The sequence below is a fragment of the Lissotriton helveticus genome, chromosome 5_1, assembly GCF_964261635.1.
Source record: "Lissotriton helveticus chromosome 5_1, aLisHel1.1, whole genome shotgun sequence".
In the NCBI taxonomy this organism is placed as follows: domain Eukaryota; kingdom Metazoa; phylum Chordata; class Amphibia; order Caudata; family Salamandridae; genus Lissotriton; species Lissotriton helveticus.
The window spans coordinates 1,067,437,928-1,067,456,503 of record NC_136065.1 but is presented as its reverse complement, the minus strand read 5'-3'; the positions used below and the strand labels follow the sequence as shown (position 1 = coordinate 1,067,456,503).

At 45.6% G+C, this 18,576-nt stretch overlaps 1 protein-coding gene across 2 annotated transcripts in view; it reads left to right on the top strand.

The window, feature by feature from the left end:
• Positions 1 to 18,576, top strand: part of DPCD (deleted in primary ciliary dyskinesia homolog (mouse)) — a 149,864-nt gene that overhangs the window by 30,794 nt on the left and 100,494 nt on the right. For both annotated transcript variants that reach the window (XM_078643624.1, XM_078643623.1), the window contains one exon: positions 5,202 to 5,326. In XM_078643624.1, coding sequence (XP_078499750.1) covers positions 5,202 to 5,326 — 125 coding nt within the window. The remainder of the gene's footprint in view (positions 1 to 5,201; positions 5,327 to 18,576) is intronic.

Sequence of the window (18,576 nt, the reverse complement as noted above, 5' to 3'; positions counted from 1 at the left end):
TCTTGTTGATGTGTTGGCCTAGTGAAGAGGTGAAATCACAAGTACAGCCTGGAGATTTTACTGCAAAAGAGATGGATGGGGAAAAACATCTACCATAAGTTCATTAACGAATGAAGGATCACATTTTTGTGTCTGGGTGTGAGAAGTAAGAACTATGTATGCTAAGATTTACTATTAAGTAGTATTTCGACAACCAGATTAGGAGCTTTGTCCAGCAGAAACGAAGGACAAGTTTGCTAGTAGTTCAAGAAGTTTTCAATTAAAGTTGTGCATCATCCATAGATTCAGGAATGGAGAAACATTCCCCTTCATGTAATGTGTTCAGTGGCTCAAGATAAAGGTTGAAAAGGATTCACCCATGAGAGATGTCACAAGGCATCAGTGCTGGTTCATAGGTGCACTTCCCAAAATCAACCAGACAATAGTGACTCAATAGGCATGATGGAAAATACGTTCAGCTATCTGTGATCAGTTGTGTTGAATGCAGCTGAATGGTCAAGAAGTACAAAGTAGCATGAATCTCCTTCATCCAAGATTCAGTGTATGTCATCCATCACTTTGAGAGTGGCTGATTCAATTCTGCAGCTTACACAAAAGCCTACTTAATAGTTCGAAAGAAGAGGCTGTTTCCGATTAAAGAATTAGTTTGAGTCAAGTTTCCATACAAAATAAGTATAGTGTACAAGCATCTACATTCTTTCAAAACTTGTTTTTTTTAATGCTTTAAGTACTACTATTGCTAAAAAAAAGACTTGGTCTGGCATATGATTAGTGTAAGACTTGATTCTTTTAGAACCAGTTACCTGGCAAACCAGTCACGTTTTCAATCCCTTCTTTGACAGGTTAAAAAAACAGCGTTTCGAAATAAGGTTGCAAATAATACTTTGCAAAAATATATCTGGTTGCAATCAAAATGGAACACTCACAGACTATGCATATTAAGGAACCAACTCTTTAAGCTTCCTTTCTATCTACAAGCGGCTCCATAACATGATCATTCTTTTGAAGATCCGTGAAAAAGTGGCTAAACACCAAGTTTGTTTAGTCTCCCGAAATGAATGAATGCACATTTGTCAATTCTGCCTCCAACAAAATAGAAGAACAGATGCACTATTTGGAGATATTCAGGAAACGTATACAAAATTAAAACTTTTAGCGTTTCTCAAAAAATCAATCTAAAAAAATCAACAGTGACTGTTCCTGTTCAATATTCATGTTGAGACAATTTCTAGCTATCTACTCAGTGTATGGGTGAAATTTTACATGCATGATTAGGGCACCCATTTCCTATTTACAGTAACCAGAGACAGTAATACTTGAGGCTTCTAACAGGATTGTAAAAGTGGTGGGTTTTAAAATGGGGCGTGACCTATATAATTAAGAGGCGCGGCTTACATATGCTAAGTACATTTTTGTGATGGTTATAGTATGCCACCGCCAGGAATTTCAGTGCTACACTAAATAAAACATGTGAAATATAACTCGAAACTTAATCACTGACATGGCATATCCTAATGTTTTTCTACATTATTGTTAAAAAATGGTATTTGACAGTGAAGTTAAATCCATGAATATAGGGCCCGATAGTGATCCGTTTTAATGTCTGTTTTTAATGACTAATGGGCTTGACGCATGGAGGAACTGGGCGCACCTAAAGCCCTGGTAATACTCTTCACACCATAATTCGTGTAGTCCGACACAAGTAACTTAATATGCTTAAATGTATTCAGCTCTGAGATACTTGCTTATAAGATCAGCACAGGGAAGACCCAAGTGCAGCATTCAATAATATTTCAAGAACACTATATCCATATTCCCTGAGTTTTTTAGACAAGGGGTGAAACTTCGAATCCACATTATCAAAGATATGTCATGACCAGTTATATGGTTTAAGTCAGCCTCTTGACCAAAGCCAGAATATTTGATAAAAAATAGACTATTGGAAGGTCTTGTAAAAAAGACCCCACTGGCCTCTACGCTAAAATGCATGAGCGTACTCATAAAAAGCACAAGAAGTATGTTGCAACAACTCATTGTCCGTAGCAAACCCTTTTCTGCACTCTTTCTATAATGTTAAACTGATTAGATGGTAAGTAAAAAATATCTTTATATAACTCAGCTGTGCATCATGTTCTACTTGGGCCTGCCCTGGTGCAACAACTATAAATTTGCAGAACAGCAAACTCTAATTTGAGGCCGCCACTTGCATCAATTCATTTTGGTCAACTTTTCATATGATTGTTTGAAAAACTCTGACACAGTCCGCTTAATTAATGTCCCATAACTCAGTAATGCGTTGTTATGGTTCCATTAAATTGGCGCCCTCTTGTATGAAGCGGTTTTATGGTCTTTAAAGCTCCGCATCGTAAAATCAGAGTCTTTCTGACCGCAAGGTAGCATTTGTTAATTCACCACAGCCAATTTGCGATTCGGTAAGATGTTACCGAATCTTAACGAATCGTTAATTTGCTTTGGGAATACTGATTCAGTATTTGAAAGGGGCATGTTAAGGGCATCCTTTCCAGATACGGAGTTGTTAAGGTATGTATTAAAGTTTGGCAACCAAAATCCGGTTGCAAAACATTAACATTTTACCGCCTCCTGTAAGGAGAGGTGGGTGGTAAGCCATTCGCAAATGGGACCCCAGTCCCATTACGGATATTCACTAAAGCATTTTTTATGAGCAGGAAGTGGTCCACGAGACTGCTGCCTGCTCATAAAAAAAGTATGTATTCTTTTTTTTTCTTGATTGCATCTTGTTTTCCTTTATAAAGAACTCACTGCATTTATGCCTGTCATTGTAGTATATCCTTTTGGGTCTCAATTTAAGACCTACCTCATGTGTATTAAAGAGGTAGATTGACTTGCGATCCACTACAAGTCAGTATTTTGAGAATCAACCTATTAATCAGTTCTCAAAATACCAATGGATTCATTAGAAGTCGCTGCACAAATTGCGACCACTTCTGAGAAATTCCTTTATGTACGTTCCATTTGAGGAATCACAAAATACAAACTTTTATTCGTCTCAATTTATGGTTCCTTAATTGGAATCTTTGTAAATGAGGGCCATAGTATTTTTGAAATCGGGCTTTATTTCATCAATGCATTTCGGAGTGTCTTCTTCAGGATGAGTCCCTTTGCTTCATTTATACACCAAATCTGCAGAAAAACGGAAACTGCCTTTCAACATGTTTTTCCTCTATATACAAGCGCCGACTTGTATTGTTACACAAAAATAATAATTGTACCTCTCTAAATTTGTTTTCTCCAGTAGAAAAAACAAACAGTGAGGAAATAATAAACCTTCCCCCCAAAAATCTCTTCTTTGCAGGCTCATGGTGTGCAGCTGTGCACAGTGCAAGGCACTAAACTCTCTGCAGCACACGTTGCCAGGTGCATGACCTGTTACAGATAGATCTCAATGGGCTAGCATGAGAGTGCATCCTATAGTAGTCCAGATCCACACTCTCTCTAAGAAACCTGCATTAACCCCAATGACCATGCGAGCTACCAGCCCATCACTTACCTACCCTGCAAAAGCAGTCTATGCTCAACTCCAAGGGCACATCAGTGCTAACAACCTCCTGCATAACCACAAATTTGGCTTCTGATTACGTAGCAGCATAGAGACACCAATCATCACCAGTTTGTACACATGGGCATCTCCAGGTCCCAAAAGTATCCAATCGTCTGTAAAATCTGCCATGGTTCAATACTGTATCTGGTTATCTTCAACCTCTACGTTGAGCACCTTGGAGTTCTACTCGCATAACTGATTCAAGATTCACAAATATGTCAATGATGCACAACTGTACCTGAAAGTCTCCTTTGCTCAGGACATCCAGTACATGCACCTCAGCCGGACATGGACTCCCAGCACCTATCTGAATCTTAACCCAACCAAGACAGAATTCATGTTATTTGCCAAAAATATCAAGCAGGAAATAGCAGATATATACCTTGATGGTTTGGAAACCCAAATTTCACCAAATACCTAGACACCTCGATTCACCTTGGACACAAACCTCACCCACAAGGAACACATTGCCAAAGAAAACCAGATGGCCTGGTCCCAAATCGGTCTTCGGAAGAAAGTGAAACTGTTTCTTACAGAGAGTGACTTCAAAACTGTTGTTCAGGCCCTCATTCTATTGCACCTGCATGGTGGTAACACTCTGCAGCATGGCCTCCCAACCTCCACACTGGTACGCCTCTTGGGCATCCTACGTGCTGCAGCACATCTCATACAGGGCCAAACGAAATATGATCACAGCACCCAATCCTGATGGAACTCAATTGGCTTCCCTTGCTGGGCCACACCATTTTCAAAAACAGCTGCATCATGTACAAAGCCATCATAACCAGCACCATGTTGTATCACACATCTTGTGAACTAGCTCACCATGTCTAGTGGCTCTCGACACACCAGCCACCAGGTCAGCATCAGAAGTGTAAAAAATTAAACACAAGACAGCAGACTTAAAACATGTATACAACAAGGATCTGGATCAGCCTCCCCATAAAGACTTTCTCATTGCCACTCTAATTTAGGAAACAGTTGAGTCTGACCTCCTGTAAAGAACGCAGCATCACAATGCAGTAACAATCCAATAACCAGTTCTCCTATCAATTGTTGACTTTATGCTTGCCTTTGACCCTTTACAGCGCTTCGCTGCGTTTCTGGCTAGGTTTGCCCTATACAGACACCACATACATACAGATGGTGAATATAGCTAGGGCATGAAACTAGTAGTGCTCAGACTTGTGTGAAAGGGTTGGTCTCAAATTGCTTTTATGCACCAAGATTCAGCAAAAGAGCAAAGCTTCAGCATTCCCTCTATTATTATTTTGTCTGTACCATTCACTCTGTTGGATATTTTAAAGAAGCATGATTTGAAAAATAATGAATGAAGTGTTACCTTTTTTAGCTATGCAGGAGAAATGTGTCACAGCTGTTTCTGAAAAACAATACTTTTGTCCTGTTCCCCTCCACAAGACCACAAAAAGAAATTGCTCTCACACTTGCCCCATGACACTGCCAGTCATCCTAAGTTGATGTTGGATCGAAAGAGCAGGAAAACTCAAAGTACCTTGTTTAAAGTTGTGTTTCTTTGTATGCCGGAGGTGGGGTGTGTGCTTGCATGTATTACTTTTCCAACACATTAAAACAATCTCTTTTTTGTTACTACCGTTGCCAGTTAGGAAATGGAGACAGAAAAATACTCTTGGAGCCTCTGGGTTGTGGCAGGTGGAGGTGGGAGAACCTGCTCCCTCTGCAGCTGGCATCGTGGACACCGAGCAAATAAAAGAAAGTAATTCAAATGTATGTATAACACACTGGTTAGTGAGTATAATTCTTTATAACTACTTGTGTTGTTTCAAAAGCCTATTGCAACACGTTTTACCTTCCCTAGACTGTTTAATTCACGAAAGGAGCGGTGCCCCAAAATTGTAACTAGAGTGAAAAACAATACTTGTTGTCCCTTTATATTGCACTGCCAAGCAAAAGCATTTTATGTTCTTCAGAACTCTTTTAATAGACGCATTTATTCATTAGAAATATTGGAGATCCATTCTAATCCCCCAAGGCTATGACATAGTAAGAGCCAATAGACAGGAAAGATCTGGGGGAGGCATAGCCTGCATACACCGCAACAACCTAGGGGTGACTCAATCAAAGTCTTGAGACCTTGACACTTGCAAATACCTAGGCATAAACATTGTGAGCAACAACAATCCCATATGTAAATTACACCTGGTCTACCACCCTCCGGACAACAATCTTCCTTTCACCGAACAAATCATGGAAATCATCTCTTCCAAACTGGGGCAACACTGCCCCCAAATCTTCCTCAGTGACTTCAGTCTTCACTTGAACGACCATAACGATCCCACAGTTAACAGTCTAAAAACCTTCCTAACTGACCTCAAACTTATACAATACTGCGATAACCCCACGCGCATCCTAGGCGCAACACTGGATATGATCATTGCCAGACCAAACTCTATCATACTTAAATCGATCATCCCTTGTGACTGGACGGACCACCACAGCATCTCCTTCCTCATCACGGAAACAATGAAGACACATAAACTCCAACTTAAGAAGCCCAAACAATGGCAAAGAAATACCCATGATATTAACCGCAATGACCTAACTTCCCTCACCAACAATTTCCTAGTGCCACCAATGGACCTGACAGATGTACATGAACTCACAAACCACTACAACATCTCGATGACTAACATTCTCCACACAGTGGCGTGCCCCTTCAACTTAAAAGGCCATCATCTAAAGACTCTAAACCCTGGTACAACGGGAGCCTGAACGACCAATGCCGCAAACTAAGACTAGCGGAAAGGACCTGGAGATCAGCACCGTCCCTAGAACACCTTAAACAACAAAGATCAAGGAGGAGTAATTACAACAAACACATCAGAATTTCAAAAGCTAACTCCTTCAAAGACCAACTAAATAATGCTAGAAATCGACCAAGAAAACGATTTGAAATTATGAAACTTCAGTCCGCTCAACATCACACCGACTCATCTGTAGGCCCCAACCCGTATCCCAACTGCTACACTTTTGCCACCCACCTGGAAAAAAAAACAATGATAGAAAAAGAGCTCCTTACAGCAAATGAACAACTCCCAATGTTGCCCCAACCTAACCCCAAAATGCCACAATCAGCACAAACACCTATCAAGCATGATCTTACCCTCAAAAACAATGCGTCATGGAACACCGTTAAAATCTTTGACAAAAATGACATCCTCAAATTAATAACAACTCTAAAACCATCAAACCACTTCTGCGATCCGCTTCCAGCCAACATCTTCTGCGAGCTCAAAACTGCTCCTATTCCCATCTGGACAAAGATAGTGAATGCATCTCTATTGCAAGGAACCCTTCCAAACTGCCTAAAAGAAGGACAGGTAACCCCCATTTAAAAAAAAAAAAAACACTGCTGACCACACAATTCCAGATAACTACTGTCCAATAACCACTATTCCTACTCTAGCAAAACCACTGGAGAAGTGCGTCCACTCCCAACTATGCAGCCATATAGCCCAATTCCAACTCATTGACCAGTTTCAATCAGGCTTCAGGCAGAATCACAGCACGAAAACAGCCATGACCCAAATCGTCGATGACGCACTCAGAATACTAGATCAAAATGAATCCTGCCTCTTAATCCTCCTAGACCTATCATCAGCTTTCGATACAGTCAAACATATCAGTCTCCTGGGCCTACTCAAACACAGAATGGGCTTATCAGGAGCCGCCCTAAAGTGGTTAGCCTCCTTCTTAGAAAACCAAACTCAAAGAATCAAGATTAACCAATCGCTACCCTTGACCACACCGGTCACTCTGGGAGTCCCTCAAGGTTCCACCTTATCTCCTACCCTCGTCAATGTATTCATGAAACTCTTCAATATCCACTACCACATGTACGCGGAAGATACCCAACTATACCTAAAAATGTAATCGCCGGATGACATCCGCCTACTCAACACAACTTTACAAAAAAAACACATCTGGCTCACATTATAGATTCCACAAGATCATTGGAAATGATACTTGACAAGAATCTCAACATGAGGGAACACATCAGCACAGCCACCAGAGGAGCCAACTTTCATATGAGCATTCTCAGAAAACTAAAACCCTTCTTCAATGTCAACGACCTAAAAACAGCTGATCAATCTCTAGTACCACCCAGAATAGATTATGGGAATACAACCTTATGTGGCTTGCCGAGATCGAATCTGGCTCCTCTAAGAGCCTCACTCAACGCGGCTGCAAGACTCGTAACTGGCTCCAGAAAGAACAACCACATCACCCTGGATCTAAAAGAGCTGAATTGGCTTCCCTATGAGGCAAGAGCACAGCTAAAAATTGCATGCATGACACACAAAGCCCTACACCTTAATACGCCAAAGTATCTAGCCAATAAACTCTAATTATCAGGCAATAGCAGAACTCTGAGAAGCACCAACACCCTGCTATTGAAACCATAAAAATGTAGGAAAAAGAAAACCTACACATGCACCTTCTCTGGCCTAGCACCTAGGATATGGAACGCCCTGCCCCAAGCAATCGGAATAAACCCCTCCACCACCTCCTTCAAAAATTAAGTCAAACCGGACGGGTTCAAATACTTAAGAATGCAAACGTAAGTCATTGGCGTTCCCTTCCGCTCTCCCTCATAGGCCAGGCGGCATTATTCAAAATGCTCACACTGCTGAGACTTCTATACATTCTGCAGAATACGCCATATCCTGTCCCACCGGGAGTCTTTAAGCGCATTTCACAAGCGATACGCACGCTGTTATGGGATAGTGGGTCCCCAAGAATTGCGCTGCACAAGCTCTGCAGAGGAGTATACGATGGTGGACTGGCACTTCCAGATGTCAAATTGTACTACTGGGCTTCGCAACTCCAGGTGGCTAATGACTGGGTATACATGAACAATACCAAACCGGCATACAGGGTAGATAGGATGGTCATGCCTGGGGGCAACTGTGAGCCTCTCCTCTATGCCCGAAAGTCACTGGCGGTGTGGCCCGAACATACCAGAGTGGTTCTGCAGTGCTGAAGGGAGGCCAATAAACTCCTAGGATGGGCGGACAAATGAGGGAGGTGGCGGGGTTTACTGGATTCAAGGGGTGGACACTAATTGGCATTGTCTATTTATGGGATGTTTGGAAAGGAGACGCCCCGATCATTTGACTCCCTTTAAAAAGAATACAACCTCCACGAGTCGCAAAGGCACCGAAACATACGCCTCCTCCAGGCCCTGCGCTCCTACACAAGTAGAGATACATCTATCCCGAAATACTCCCCCATGGAGGATAGACTACTACTCGATCCCATAGTAGAGAGGCCCACATCTACCATCTACCGTAAATTAATAAACAACTTACCAGATCCTCTGACCACTCTCTGGGCTGCTTGGGCTAGGGATCTTGGCAGCCTTGACGACGAGGACTGGCAGGATACCATACAGAGTCCGCGTGAAATAGCAATCTGTGCAAGGTTCAGACACGGGCAGTTAAAAGTCCTTCATCGTACTTCTTATCCTCCCACGCACCTATATGCCTGGGTAGAAGCCACAGACCCCTTTGTGCGAGGGGCTGTCAACAGGAGAGCACCTTCTTTCTTATCCTGTGGGAGTGCCCGGAGGTCACTCCCTTTTGGCCCAAAGTAACCGATACGATGTCCGAGGTAGTGGACGAGACGGTTCCGCTGGAGCCGAAGTGGCTCTTGTTAATGATTAAAGGCGACTCAGGTTGGTCCAGATACGTGGAGATTTGGTTGGCATTGACAGCGGGGGTGGTAAAACGCAACATTGCCAGGAGGTGGGGGCCTTGGCACCCCCACAGTGGGAAGAATGGAGGCGAGACCTTGATTGGTGCCAAAGGGCCGACAAAACTGTATATAGAAGTAGAGGGTGTGCCAAGAAATGGAAGAAAGTGTGGAGGCCATGGCTGCGATACAGGGGAGTGGGAGTGGACTTGGAGGGGTGACTGTAACTCTTAACCATCCCGCATGTGTCTCAATATGCTATATTTGGTCATTTCAAATGCTATTTTCTGTACTGATATTCATGCACAAACTTGTATTGATTGGTCTCATGAGTAAAGTTAATCAAAAGAATCTTTTTAATAAAAAAAATGAATTCAAACTACTTCCAATGAATAAAACTCTCTCCTGATCCAAGCCCTGATGCAAGCTGATACCAACCAGATGCTGCCCATCTACCAAGATGCTTGATGATCGCTAAAAGAGAATGACTAACACAATCCTGACCTTCAACTTGAACCTACAACATATACGATCTCATCTTAGATACTCATTTTTAGGTGACTAGCGCGCTACTTCTTCATTTGATGTAACTTCTGTAAAGCGCTCTGATGCCCTCATCGGGTCTAGTCTGCGCTATATAAAACCTTATAAATACACAAATATATAAAACAAGACCTCTGAACACCTTTACATCACCTTAAAACATGAAACATTAGAATTCACTGTGAAAAGCTTGAAAAATATTATATCATTTAAACATGTTATGTGAACGATAAATAGAGCACGTTTTGTTCCACAAAATGAACTCACAATTGAAAAAAAATCACATTTTGAAAAGTTAAAATTACTCATACTGCCTGTAATAAAAAAAATGAGTCGTCAAGAATTGACCACATTAAATCTGTGTCTCGTCGCTGTTGACTCTATATGAATTATCAAATGCACAATGAAAGGGTTCCTGAATGTAGATGTACAAATGAGAATATAGCACTTCTAGCAGGGGTGTGTTTCAGTCGCGGCCGGCATGACTCGCGGGGGGATATCGCACTGGGAGGGGGGGTTTAATTAAAAATGAATAAATAAATGTAAACTTACCTTCACCTCCGGTCCTGCATTGCTTCTCCTCTCTCTGCGCTGCTGCCTTACAAGAAGCAGGCAGCCTCCCTCTCCTCCCCTAAGCCAATCACAACTCTGCAATGGCAGCGCCGAGAAAATGCAGAGTGCGTATGACTGGTTTAACAAGCAGCGCACTCCGAGTGGGCTAGCCACTCCTCCCATGGACTCCTGCAGGACCACCCACCCCCAACCAGGCATACCCTTCTTGTTTCTTGCAGTTTGAGAAGCAGAAACATAAAATGGTATTTAGAATACCATTTTATGTTTCTGCTTCTTGCAGTGCGAGAAAGCAGTGCGGCGACGCTCCTCTGCCCACGTGGAGGAGCTGCCCCTGGTGTGTATTCTGGTAGATTCTGAATACAGTTAATAACATTGATATTTTGTGTCTTTGATTTCTGTTATTATTTTTAAAATAATTCATCTGCATATTTTATTCAGCAGATTTGCTGCACTCTGACTCCAAAGTAACCATGTTGGTTTCCAGGAAAACAAATTTGCTAGCGAAATAAACTGACGTGTGTGTGTGTATAGATATCAATAGATTTATATGTATAGATAGATAGATATAGATAGTGATATATGTATAGATATTTTATGCACATTGGTTGCATGGTGTCACTACTAATAAATAGCTGTAGTTTTAGTTCTTTACAAAGCCAAAACTTATGTTGGGTTTTCTTCCATTGATAGGGAATACTTTAATTATTGCAGGGCCATATCCTATGTGACAAATGGGAAAATAGTGAAATCATTTGTAATTAGTACCTTCGAATGGATACATGTGCCTGTGGATTCCTAACCTTTGGGATTTTTCACCTTCTGAATAACCTATGCACCAGCATTCCACGGAAATAATTTTCTAAGCTCTCCCACGACGACGAGGACATCCCAATAGCACGGCTCTGTAACTCCGTATGACGTCACCGGAGCCATAAGAAGACCTCGTCGGCGTGCTGACGTCAGTTCCCTTTTCTCTGCGCCGTCGACGCGTAATGGTTTTTTACGGGTCTCCCCATTTTACATGTGATAACATTGTTTCTATCTTCTACTTCGTGTTGTAGTGAGAATGGCTACTTCGAAGAAGTCAGGTTTCAAGCCCTGCAGGGAGTGTGGGGGCCGTATGTCCATCACGGATTCCCACGACAACTGTCTCTGGTGTCTTTTTTTGGACCACGATGTCGAAGGATGTTCCTGCTGTCGGAAGATGAACCCGAAGGCGCTGAAGGAACGTGAGGCGATACTCTTCATGGCGCGAACGAAAAAGGAGAAGAAGGGTCGCAAGAGATCAAAGTCACCGACCTCGCATACTTCGAAGTCGAAGAAGCATAAGAAAAAGAGAAGATATTGGTTTTGGCGTCGATCTTCGAAGGGCAGGGCTTGGAGGTCAGCCTCCCCCGTACAGCGGCATCGTGACAGGGATGCCATCTCGCTGTCAACTACTCCTTCTCCCCTGGTGACCACAGCCCACTCTCCGGAGTCGAGGGATTCGACGGTTCCCAGGGATTCTCCGGCTCCCAGGGAGTCTTCTTCTGCTCCTGCTGCTTCGCCTGTACCAGTGTCTCCGGCACCGCAGCCTCAGTCCTCCCGTACGGACTTGGATGGATCCAGACCAGGGGGTTTCAGATCCTTAGCCTCCTTTTCCAGGACCAGGAGCGGATCTGTCACATTTCCTAAATGTAATGTTTGGCATGTGTGCCATGGCAACTTACCCTACCGGTGCGCAGTCTGGCCCCGTGGGTCCGCCTGACTTTAATTTGGGCATCCCTCAGCAGTATGTCCAGGCACCTTTCATGCCGACGGCTCCATCATGGCAGTTTCCAGCGCCAAGGGTTTCGACTCCAATACCTCAGTCTCTGGCACCGTCTGGTGTTGGGCAGATGTCTTCCCGGATTCGGGCGGCGCCATTGCACATTTCGGAAGGTCCTCTTTTTTTTTTTTTTTTAAAACCTTTATTTGTACACAAAGGATATACAGGTCAAGGCCTACAACCAAGCTGGCCGGCCACAATACGAGAAGCAGTAGAAAAATCCAGAGAGAACAGTACAGAATCAATCATAAAGGAGCACGAGCAACACAATCTTAAAAAGGGGGAGGAGAAAAGAAGATCTAGACGGCATGCAAACAAGAGCAAAGAAGGTTAATTTTATAATATAGGGATAAGGGGTATGACAGGCTTAGTGACAACATAGAGGAATCCGGAGACCCCAGATAAACCATTGGCAACAAAGAGGGGAAAGGGCCGCAATGCAGGAGTGTCAGCACTGTATACATCGGTATGAAAACAGGTGCGGTAAATACAATCAATATGCAGTTATGAACAACTTTGCTCGCCCACCACTCAGTAGCACATCGGAACCAGGACAGAGGGGCCGGATTAGCGACTTCACCAAACCTAGCCCATCATACTAACCTTGGATGAGAAAGAAGGTGGGGGGGGGAAGGGAGGGGGGGGGAAAGGGAAAGAAGAAGGGGAAAGAAAAACACAGACGAAAGAAGGAGTGCCGTGCCGAAAAAAGCGTCCCGTAGCGAGCAATACAGAAGAGAGCAGGAATATTAGCAATGAGGGGGGTATGGCAGTCGCGACAGAAAGCAGCAGAACTATAAGAAGAAGAACAGCGACGGGACAGACCCCACCCCAATCACGCCCCGGAAGGCAGGACAGACGCGGCACTCCACTAAAGAGACACAAAAGGGCCATAGAACTGAAGAAAAGGAAACATCATAGAAGACCCAACCCACCCATCCCACCCTGCACCCCTGCAGAAGGCTACGGCCTACCCTCCAAACAGCGTGCCTGTCGCCCTAAACCTGAACCCGAAATGCAGTAGAGCAGAGAGAAAAGGAGTAAGGAGACAAAAAGAAGGAGAGAAAAAACAAAGAAATAAATGGGGGGGAGGAGCAAAAGGGCATAAACAAATACGGTCGGCCACAGCCCTCCGCCCAACCATAATCATATTACGAGTGAACCAGAACGACACGATCTCGAGCACCACAAAAACTGACAGGGTGGTCTCCCACAGCGCCATGAATATAAACAACTGCGCCACGAATCCGTACACCAATAATCCTCCGGGAGTCGTGCATCTCACCCCAATCCTTTCTTAACCACATTTCCCACCCACCACATGACAAATTGAAGTGAGCAATACGATGCGAGGCAAGCACACAATTGAAAGAAAGTACGATCAAGACATAGACCAGGGAGGGCAATCGATCTGCAAGTGAACAAAAGTTCAAATAGGTAGTTCAAATGTCTCAGCAATAGCAACACAAACAGCAAAAAATAGGAGGTCAGTCTCGTAGGTCGGGAAAGCGGTGATGTACTTGCAAAATAAAAAGACAACCTCGTCAAGGCAGTAACAGGAAGCAGTCCACCATATGTATCAGGCATCCAGGGAGGAACGGGCCTCCGCACTATGTCCAGGTCCCCAAACTCCAACCATGGAAGAGCAGGAGGTTCCAAAGCCACCGGCCCACAATCCCGTCGACGAACAGCGGCAGCAACCCTCGTGGCAATCGAGGGGGGCGAGGCAGTGGCATCACCGGGTCAAGAAGGGGCCATGAAGAAGCGTCCACCCAAGATGGCGGCGGATCGTAACGAGTCTCCAGGGGCACCGGGGGCCAAGGACGCGTGCCTGGATCGCAAGGCACCGAGAACGTCTCCAATAGTAGATTTACGTGCACACGTCCAGGCCCCCGTGCAATCCAGTAACCTGAGTCCGCCATCACGAGGAGATCTACAGCCCAGATCGTCGGCAGCCATTTTGTAAGTTAAGCCTCCTCACCACCCTCCGCAACTCTCAGGACCGTGCACAAATGCAGGACTTTACAGATGTCCCGGGGGTCCCAGCAATAGCGGCCTTGGCACAAAGAGGAGTACCGCTCAACACGGGGGCCCGCCTGTACCACCACCGGCGCTCCTCACGAGTAGAGTCGGAGCGCGCGGGTCCAGGGCCACCGGACGGAGCAGCGGCGGGGGGACCCCTGCACGCGATCAGTCCCCGGAGCACCGCGCCCCGCACCAGCCCCACGGCCACCAAGGCAGGCCCGGATCAGGGTCACCGGGATGCTCGCACAATGGCTCTCACCAGCGGTTCACTCTCTCGGCCGGGGCCTGCGGTCACAACAACGCCTGGCCGGATCTCATAGGCGAGGCCCCGGTCCCAGCCCCACGGAGGCCCCGGTCCCTTCGGAGGGGCACAACTTCGGATTCTCAGCTCGCCGGAGCTTCCAGGTCAAACGGTGAGTGAGAGCGAAATGTTGCGATCCTATGTCCTCGAAAACGTGTCGTCTCTGGGCAGGATATGCAGCAGGATATACGAGTCAGGACGGAGGGCTGACGGAGCCGAGCTAAAAGGCGACCATCACGCTCGCGAGCTTGGCTCCTCCCCCGGAAGGTCCTCTTTGACGCCGGCGCCGTTGTCACCGGCTCCGCCGATCCCGAAGCAGCGTTCCATGAGAGAAGCACACAGACTGCTGGAGGAAGAGGAGTACCAGCAAGAACATGAGGAAGGGGAGATCCTCAACTCTGTGGACGACTTTGAGGGCCTACGGGAGGCCAGTGGCTCGGATACTTCCCGGGATTGGGAGCTTTCTTCTCCGAAGGCCTTGCCTTCACAGGACGTTGCCCCTTATGACTCAGTCATCAGGAAGGCCTCTGACCTGTTGGACCTTCAGTTGCCCTCGGCTGAGGTAAAGCCGAATATCTTGACTGAAGTGTTGCATTCTCCTTCCTCTTCTGTTGAACCTCTACTAGCTTTCAATAAGGCGTTAACGGAGCCAATTATGGAGGTGTTGCCAAAGCCCTTGTCTGTCCCTGCAGTATCTAGGTCAGTGACAAGACTGTATAAGCCTGATCTTATAGGCCTGATCCAGCCTTCCTTTCTGCCCATCCTTCGCCAGAAAGCTTCTTGATTCAGGCTTCTTGTTCCAAGCAGTCGACTGGATCCTTCCCCACCACCCCTGGAGATAGAAACTCAAAAAAGCTGGGGCAGTCTGCCAAAAAGGTGTTCTTCTCTGCAAGTATGGCTCTGAAGTCAACAAGTGCCACGAGTTTGCTAGGAAGGTACATTCATGGACTGATGGACTCTGTCAAGCAAGTAGCTTCTAAGTTACCTTTTTGAAAGCCGTCCGGTCATTTAGTCGGGTTTGGAAACGGCGGACTAGGTTGCAAGGGTGATGGGCTCTCCGGTGGCTACCAGGAGGCATGCCTGACTTAGATCTTCAGGTTTCTCACCAGATGTACAGGCTACTTTGCTCTTATCTACCCTTAGATGTATCTAGAATGTTTGGAACAAAGGTGTATTCTGCGCTGCAGCGCTACAAGGACAGTAGGGCTACTGCAAGGTCCTTGGGCCTGCTGTCCCAGCCCTAGGGCAATAGATACAAAATGTATCGAGGGTGTGGGAAGGCGGCTTTCCTTTGAGGCTGTCAGCAGCCACAGTAGCAGCAGAACCCTCTGTACAGGTCGTACAGAGGAAAAGGTGGAGGCCGTCTGCGGGGAGCCTCTCGACAATAGTCTTCCTCCTCCTCCTTCCCTGTCCTCACCACCGGTTCCACGGGAAAGCAGCTCTAGATCCCCCATCTTGGAGCATGCTGGCCTTGTAGGGGGCCGGGTGTCCCATTTTCTGCAAGGTTTGAAATCGGTTACTTCAGACCATTCTGTTTTGAATCTTATAGAAAATGGGTATGCCCTACCTTTTCTAGAGTTTCCACCTCCTTATCTTCCTTGCCAGGGCTGGTGTTCAGAGGACCATTTGCTGCTCTTGCAGCAGGAGGTTCTTGCCTTGCAGCAGGAAGGTGCGATAGAGGTGGTTCCGGAGCAGGATAAGGGGTCAGGGATGCTACTCTCAATATTTCCTGATCCCCAAGAAGGACGGCCGGTTGACCACGATCCTGGACCTCAGGGTTTTGAATTTTTACCTCAGGCAGGAAAAGTTCAAGATGTTGACCCTAGCTCAGGTTCTTCAGGTGCTGCAGCAGGAAGACTGGAGTGTCTTGATCGACTTGTCGGTTGTGTATTTCCACAACCCTATTCTGAAGTCTCATTGGAAGTGTGTCCGATTTACGGTAGGGTCTCAATCTACCAGTTTGCGGTTCTCCCATTCGGTCTCACTTCCGCACCACGGGTCTTCACGAAGGTGATGGCGGTGGTGACAGCACATCTCAGATGGTCAGGGATTCCAGTTTTTCCCTATCTGGGCGAATGGCTGCTCAAAGCAAGATCGCCAGAGATGGTGCTGCGTCACTTGCAAGTAACAACGCAACTGTTGTTCAACTTGGGTTTCTCGATAAATGTATCCAAATCTCACCTGGTACCCTCTTAGCGCAGCCTGTTCATAGGGGCAGTACTGGACACTACTGTGTGTCGAACTATCCCGCCTCCGCAGAAGGTTCTCAACATCCAGAAGATGATTCCTTTGTTTCACGATGGAGCAGTGTTCCATTCCTGAAGGTTCGCTTCCTGCCTACTGTTGGTCAACCATGCACGCTGGCACGTGAGGGCACTCCAGTGGTGCTTCCGCAGGCAGTGGTATCAGCACAATGGAGATCTCGGGGAGAAGGTCAGAATCTCCAGAGACACTGCAGCGGAGCTGTCTTGGTGGAGTGTGCCTGGTAACCTGTCTCAAGGAAAGCCATTTCATACTCCTCCACCGGTGGCCACAGTAATCACGGATGCCTTCACTCTAGGGTGGAGTGCTCATCTGGGGGATCTGGAGATCAAGGGTGTTTGGTCTCAGTAGGAAAGGTTGCTTCACATCAACCTTCTGGAATTGCGGGCAATACGTTTGGCTCTCAAGGCCTTCCTTCCCACCCTTTGCGGCCAGTTGATTCAAGTCCTGACAGACAACACTACCGCGATGTGGTACATAAGCAAACAGGGAGGGGTGGGGTCGTATCGCCTCTGCAGATAGGCTCTGTGACTCTGGTCCTGGGCTCAGGGCCATCAGATTTGTGTGTTTGCAAATAATGGCCGGGGTGCTAAATGTGCGTGCGGACAGTCTCAGTAGGATATACTCGGCCGATCACGAGTGGCGGCTTCATCCGGAGGTGGTCTATCACATCTTTCGGATATGGGGGCTTCCTAGGTTGGACCTTTTTACCACTCAGGAGAATGCGCACTGCCCATTGTTCTGCAGTCTTCAGTATCCGATGCAGGGAGCTTTGGGGGACGCGTTTCATTTGGATTGGAGCTTGCAACTCCTTTACGCGTTTCCTCCGATACCCTTGATTCCTCGAGTTCTGAGGAATATTCGCCAAGACCGAGCCCAAGTCATTTTGATTGCTCCGGATTGGCCAAGAAGGGTGTGGCATACAGATCTACTTCACCTCTCTTCGTACCCTCCGCTCCATCTCCGTCTCAGGGCAGACCTCCTCTCGCAGTCGCAGGGGCAGGTTCTACACCCCCACTTCCAGAGCTTGCATCTTCATGCCTGGAAATTGAACGGGGCAACCTGAGTTCTTTCTCCCACCAGATGTCGTCAGTCAATCCGAAGATCTTTATTTTACATTTTACCAGAATGCAGCAAGTCATCTTAAAAAATATCTATGTTATTTATCTTTTTTTGTGAAAAAAACTATAAATGTGCAAATTTTGACTGCATTCTTGAGTTAGCTCCCCGGGCCTGCTCATAGTGTTCTGGAGCAGGAAATTATGCAATGTGCATAGAATACATGATTTATACAGTAGGTACAGAGTGGGGAGCAGTAACATGTGCTGTATCAAAAGACTATTTCATTAAGGGTTAAAACACCTATTTAGTACTAAGACTTTGTTCTTATCTAGTAAATACTAGAAAGAGAATAGTAGGCATGGTAATTTAAAACAACTAAAATTATAAAAGTTGTAAAACACCTTCCCAAGAAGTGTGGAAAACCTATTATTGAAGCCACACAGATTCAACAAGACTAAAACTTATAAACGATCCTTCTCAGGGATGGCTCCTAGGATCTGGAACGCAATACCCCCAGAAATCAGACTTATCACATCTACGGCACTTTTCAAAAAGGAAGGAAAAGCGATTCTCATGGAAAAATTCACATGAACACTATCTAAGGAAACTACGAGTTCACTAGTACCTCTATCGATATCTCTTTTATATACTTGATATACCTGTTATTGTTTTGATTGACTGTTTACATTATGC